Below are 6685 nucleotides of genomic sequence, written 5' to 3' on the forward strand. Positions count from 1 at the left end.
ATGACAAATGGGAATGCAGCCAAAAACAGTGCAGGGCTCGATTTTAATTTATCGTGCCACTAAAGCGAAATAAAGGACACAGGTTTTTAACTATTTTGTGAATGAAAGGGTGCTGGAGATTTATTCCGATTGGACCAGGTCGTCAGCTGCCAGTCACTCAACTGCTGCATGTTCATTTGGACCGACAGTGACAAATTGAAGGTGCATTAGAAATGTGCCATACATCTCCCTTTGATTGAAAAGAGTCCCCTGTTTTAGACCAGTCTACTCAGCTCAGAACCATTAATTGGAAAGCCCTTTTCTTAGGTGCCAGACAAGTGTCCAAACCCAAGGTGCCATTATACTTTTGCCCTACCAAACATAATAAATCTGTTATTTCTGCTAGACCCAGTTCTTACCCTGCTGTATAAATCAAGGCTTCTCTTTAAATGAAAATGACCTCGGCGTAAGGACTGCTGAGTATTTCACCTATTAATATATATATATATGTTTATGCAAGCATTCATGCCGATCGATTACAAGTGTCCTACTCCAAAAACCATGCTTCTGCAGGACATCAAATCCTGGGTCGTAGCAACATTGCAAGTCTGAAACAGATTTAATGAAGTTTGCAAGACTAAAGACAATCTCATTATAATACAGAGTTATGCATAACAAGTTCAAGTGAATAATGACATCCTAATAAATCTTCCACTGCAGTGTGATCACCACAGAGATAAATGGAAGATTAATATGCCAATATGGCAGATATGAGGAAATCTGAGAGAATTGGCATCTGATTGTTACAGCCTTCATGTACCGCTGAGGATGCAACAAGAAGTGCTGATCAATTTTAGCATCTGAGTCAACATACAACACAGTTGAAGAGCATAATGCAAGTCAGCCGAGGCATTCATCAAGCTGTGTTTCTCCCTTATTAACATAAAACATTTATTCACTGCTTGAATTTGCAAATCTTTAAATGAGTGCTTTGGTGTAGATATGCTCTGAGATAATGAAGAAACATTTATCATCATTGTGATTATTTGTTTGATATAAGGTTTACGTAAGTGTTTTTTCAGTCTGAAATTTGGTAGAATTTTGATTCACTGAAAAATGTACCTCGTGTATCCATGAAACCCAGCTGGACAGCACTGAGCTGCACCAACCATTGTTGCTTCAAAATAAAAAGTCAGGGCATGTTTCTGCAGGGCTTTGCTAAGAAATGCTTGCAGTCCAGTCAAAAAATATAAAGCAAACATCTAAAACGGCCTGGTCCTGAAGGCCCTTAAGGAACATGCCTACAGTGATGAAGCAGTACATGGAGCATCATGCTGACCGCCTGCTTTTCCTCAGCAGGGAGTGGGGGCCATCCCTTTGAAACAGACAGAAAAATGGCCAGCTCACGGTTCAGGGGAATACTGCAGGAGAACGTGTTTCAGCCTGCTGAAATTGTTTTACGCTCTTTTCCCGTTAAAGGTCTGCTGACTATTTGATGTGTACAAATTAATAATCTGGGTACGTATGGGTTGGTAAAGACATTCCTTTTCATAGTGCTGCTATTGGTTCAAAGGGTTCATACAGCATGCATTAATTCATTTACGTTTAACGTTCTAGGATGTAAATGTGTTTAGTGCATCTGGAAGGCACCTGTAGGAATGATTAAAATCTTAAAATATTCAGGAAGGGGCAATGTTGGAACAAAAAAGTATTTTGTTTTTAGACACACTGATATTTAGAGATCCGAGACGTATGCAAGTTCACAAGCTTCAGAGAAGCCTCAACAAAGACTTCCTTAAGGCAAAATTCTGCAGATGGAAAACAATATTGGAATGATCGGCTCAAGGAAAAGCCTCCAGATGACAGAGGTGTGTTTTCATTACTTTCCTTTACACAATATTGCTTATTGCTCAGATAAACATATTTCGCTGTATCGATGTAAGTTTTATACAGAACCATGTCGGCTTTTTTTAATGAAATCTAGTGCTTGGTTCTACATTAATTTTTTTAATGAAATCTAGTGCTTGGTTCTACAAGAGCAGAGCTCCTATTATGATATTAAATAAACATGTGTCAAGAGGAAATAAATGTCCTGCTCCGCCAATGCCCACATGAAGACATTGATTTTGGAAAGAAAACTGTGCAATGAGGCCGATTCACTCCTGAAATGTCAGCTTGATGTAGTGTCCTGACACCCCCTGAGTTATCATCATTCTATCAGTAAGACCCCAGGGCCACAGGGGTACCTGAAGGCCAGCGCTGGCCTTGGACCAATGGCTCCCTGACATGGCGGGTGCCATTTCAGGAACAGTTGTCACCTTGGCAACAAAATAAGAAAAAAAGAAAGCTGGCAGGAGGAGGTTACAGGTGAGGAACAGTAAGCACCTTGTAATAGAGATTTCTGGGTTTGCTGTGGCAAACAAGTAGTGAATCAGCATTTCCAAAATATTATTTTGTTGTAGTGACAGCAAGGACAGAAAATATACATGAATCAATCATAAAATTCCATTCACACATTCCATTTGAAAATGTATTCTTTGTAGCAGCGCTACAAAGCACATTGAGGATTCATATTAATAAATTGCGATGTTCTCCTGCGAATACCAAGTTGTATTACATCTGACGAGGACATGTTGCACTTCTTTTCATTGGGTCTTGTGAGGCCTCATACGAGTTCATATTAGCTGACATTATATATGAAAGCATGCTATCAGACTCTATGGTGTTACTGAACATGGCTGAAAAAATGAACGGATGGATTGAGTGAGGAAATTACCATGTTGTCTAGGCAGCATGTACACGGCAGCAATTTTCCTGCAAGCTGTATTGCGGATGTTTGTGTTCAGCTGGGATCACTTATTCATTGGCCTAATTTTAGCACAGCCATATTGTACTTAATGAATCTTAAATAGATTAATGCAACAGTGGAAAGAAAGCCTATGCCTAATGTGAATAATTCAAATACTTTTTTTTTTTTGGTTTAAAATAGTTCATTCATTTATATTCCAAATGTACATGCATTCAGATTTAGGATACATTATAACTAGACTGCACTTGCATTGTGTAACAGTTTATAACCATGACATATCTATGCCATATTTAGTGCTGTGCATAAGCATTAATAAACACTGACCTAAAAATTCACTCAAACCCTACATCTCATGTATTGGGTACCTCAGATGAACAGAGGAACTCTAATGTAATACTTTTTTTTTCGACTCATGCATATATTGCCTTGCTGTGGCCTAGAGAGTAAGCAATCAGGAAATTCTATAATTAGCCCGTTATTAATCAAAACAGTGTGTTGGACGCCGCACGAGCGGGCACGCGGTTCGCGTGGTAGCGCAGGATGAGGAAGCCTGTTGCGGATTTGCAGCCTTTAAACACACAGATAAGTAGTATTTTCTAAAGTGTATTTATTTCTGAAAACTCAGGAGGGAATTAATGTGGCAACATTGACGACCACTCCAAGTAAGAATTAAAAAGCAGATGATACACGTGAATGTTTTATTGATATACTGTATAAATGTACAGTATGTATGTCACACAGTTTTCAAAGTTGACTGACCTCAACGTTAACAACCTCAAAGTTTCCAGCTCTATTAGAATGTTAGCATTCCCAACACAGAATAAATTTTGTCTCTGTGATCGATGACAACTTAACATTTTGCTATTAATTACCTATCCCTTTCCCTCAAGTGACCAGAAATACAAAATACTTTTGTTCGACCCACAATTAATTCTCACTATGCCTTTGGAGCTTCGAACCTCTCCCGTATAAGCATACAAGTGTATGTGAGGTTTGACAAACTTCAAATAAATAAGTATATCCTGGCAGCTGCAAACAGAATACTTGAATACGAGTGAAAGAACAGTCACAAAAGTTTCCTCGAGTAAAATGTACATTTATTAATTACACTTATAATATCGCTCACACCTGCAAACCAAACAACTTGGATCTGAGAAATGGTGGTACGTCGTCAGACAACTGTGCAGTCCAGAACTTTTAACCTACAATGACGGTCTCGTCATCTGGGAACTCGTAGAACGGCACCTCAAGGTTGAGCGGTGCAGGGCCCTTCCTGATGCGACCTGATGCGTCATAGTGAGAGCCATGGCAGGGACAGTAGTAGCCACCGAAATCACCGGCATTCGCGATGGGCACGCAACCCAGGTGGGTGCACACGCCAAGGACGATAACCCACTTTGGGTTAAGAACGCGGTCCTTATCGTGCTGAGGGTCACGCAGCTCAGCCAGGTTCACGGCGGCTTCTGTGGAGATCTCCTTTTCGGTCCGATGGCGGACAAAAAGGGGCTTGCCTCTCCACTTGAAGGTCATGTTCTTGCCTTCTGGGATGTCGCCAAGCTTAATTTCAATTTTGGACAAAGCCAGGACATCTGCGGACGCGCTCATCGAGGAGATGAACTGGGTGACCACCGTTTTGGCAGTATAGACACCCACAACAGCCGTCGAGCCTGTAAGCAGGTAAGAGAAGGCTTTTCTGACATCACTACTGTCTTGAGAAGACTTTTTGGGATCAGTCACTTCGGGCCGTCGGTAATCAGAGAAATCAGGAATCTTTATGTCGGTGTGAGCAAATCGAACTCCAGAGCACGCTGTTAAAAAAAAATAAAAATTAAAAATCATAAATACATATACAAATACCTTTAAATAAAATTAAAACCCACAGTCTGGTGAATTGATTTCTAAAGTCATTGATCTTATGTAATTACTGCCACAATGTAAACCTTGATCATTTGCATTGTTTTATTACCCCCTTATTACTAATATTTTAATAACATTTATCAGGACCTGGTCAGAATAAAATTGTAGCCTTTAAAATACACAGATAAGTATCAACATAACCCTAAAGTGGAATTATTTATTAAAAAAAGAGGGAATTAATGTGCCAACATTGATGACCACTCCAAATGAGAATTAAAAAGCAGATGATACACGTGAATGTTTTATTGTATTGTTGACCGCGACATGGAATCTCTGAAGGAGAATATCAAACACCCAAACGAAGAAACTGCTATCAGGACAGACATGCAAAACCCCACGCACGTCATAAAACTCGATTTATAGCTAAATTAAAAAAGCAACAAATCCTACCTGTACATGTCACGAAAAGCAAACTATTCAGCTGCAATGTTAGCATGATAAATTTAGCAAGCTAATGCTAGTCAAGTATGACCTTACTCCTGAGAATAACACCGAAAAGAAAATTGTCAAACTTTTACATATTTATGGTGTAATTATCGCGTTTCGTGCGTTAATTACAATTGCCAGGTAACCACGGACTGCCTGACTAACCTTGAAAACCGACACGTCGTAAGCCAGGCCGCTGGCTACTACACGACCTAAGCTAACATGCTAATTTAGCAACGCTGCCGGCATCACTTAACATAAAACATTTATTCTAATACTTTTTAACTTGTTTCCAGCGCGAATGTATTTGCTTACATTCATGACTTGAAAGTCTTGAGACATTTCGTGCATAAAGACAGATCGTAATCCGCGGGACGCGAACGCCCTTGACCACAGAGCAGGCCGCGAAGGAGACGCCGGGACCCTCGATTGGCCAGCGCCGGCGGAATAAGACTCACCGTTGAGGCTAACCGTGATAGCAGGCCCAGTTCTGGGACTCTGTCCGCTCAACGACTCGCGGGTGAGGAAGGGCTGTTTCGCGTCCAAAACCACCTTGTCCGCCCTCACGACGACTCCGGGTACGAGGGGCTTCAGTGGTCCCGCCACGGCGAAGCTCGTAGCCTGCAGGTAAGGGGAGAAGGCCCCCGAACGAGCGGCGAGGGACATCATGTTTCTCGCTAGAGCGCAGGTTTACCGGGGAGCCGGTCCGTTCGTCCTCCCTTGGCTGGGCAAGGACGGAAGCTACGTCATGACGTCGACACGTCACGGAGGCGCGCATGGACTTGCTGCTCTTAGCGCCCGTTTCTTTTGGATGTCAATAAATCAAGAGCGTTATTTATTATTTTTAAAATGTATATTATCCCACATTTTTAACAGTCCATTTTTTCTCACTAGTTATATTTTAACATGCATTCTTATATATATACAGGTAAAATTAATTCCCACATATGTTGACTTACCATTTAAAATGTTTGAATCGTTTTTAGTTTAGTTTTTTTTCATTACTTTACTTTCCTGTTATGACACTGTTTGCCTAAAAATCAATAATTCGCTTTTCTTTGTGGTGATCCCCCAAAACGTTGAATCTGAACACAAAGAAACCCGGAACCTTTGGAAGGATTGAATCAGAGAGGGACCCATTATGGTTATGGTTAATTTATTTTGAAATCTCTCGAACTTCACCACTGATGGTGTGGGTGGCTGGGGTGACCGTCTAGTTTCACACTGACAAATTAAATTATTACCGTAGAGTATGTATGCATGTAGAGTACAGCAATGGCAACCCATGTGAAATGTTTGTCACAGTATGTGGGCCTTTAATCGTTGCCTGGACTTAAAGAATAACTTAAGATTTTGACCTTTACATGTTAAAATGTCTATATTAAGCCCATTGATTATACATAGTTGTTAATTGCTGTGTATGGTGGTAGTAGCCTAGTAGTAACACACTCGCCTATGAACCAGAAGACCCAGGTTCAAATCCCACTTACTACCATTGTGTCCCTGAGCAAGACACTTAACCCTGAGTGTCTACGGGGGGGGGGACTGTCCCTG

The 6685-nt window shown here is 40.9% G+C and overlaps 1 protein-coding gene across 1 annotated transcript; it reads right to left on the reverse strand.

The window, feature by feature from the left end:
* Positions 1 to 3863: 3863 nt before the first annotated feature.
* uqcrfs1 (ubiquinol-cytochrome c reductase, Rieske iron-sulfur polypeptide 1) lies at positions 3864 to 5883 on the reverse strand. The gene is made up of 2 exons (XM_028956743.1): positions 5590 to 5883; positions 3864 to 4596 (listed from the first exon to the last, which is right to left on the reverse strand). The coding sequence occupies exons 1-2, from the start codon at positions 5798 to 5800 to the stop codon at positions 3986 to 3988; spliced, it is 822 nt and encodes a 273-aa protein (XP_028812576.1). The 5' UTR covers positions 5801 to 5883; the 3' UTR covers positions 3864 to 3985.
* Between the last annotated feature and the right edge of the window lie 802 nt (positions 5884 to 6685).

This window comes from Denticeps clupeoides, chromosome 16 (genome assembly GCF_900700375.1).
Source record: "Denticeps clupeoides chromosome 16, fDenClu1.1, whole genome shotgun sequence".
Classification (NCBI taxonomy): domain Eukaryota; kingdom Metazoa; phylum Chordata; class Actinopteri; order Clupeiformes; family Denticipitidae; genus Denticeps; species Denticeps clupeoides.

What these genes read in the sequence shown, in the direction of transcription:
- uqcrfs1 (XM_028956743.1), bottom strand. Translation starts at nt 5,800, where the DNA reads ATGATGTCCCTCGCCGCTCGTTCGGGGGCCTTCTCCCCTTACCTGCAG. An exon ending in TATCACGGTTAGCCTCAACG is followed by an intron (nt 4,597 to 5,589) that starts GTGAGTCTTATT and finishes TTTTTTTAACAG; the next exon opens with CGTGCTCTGGAGTTCGATTT.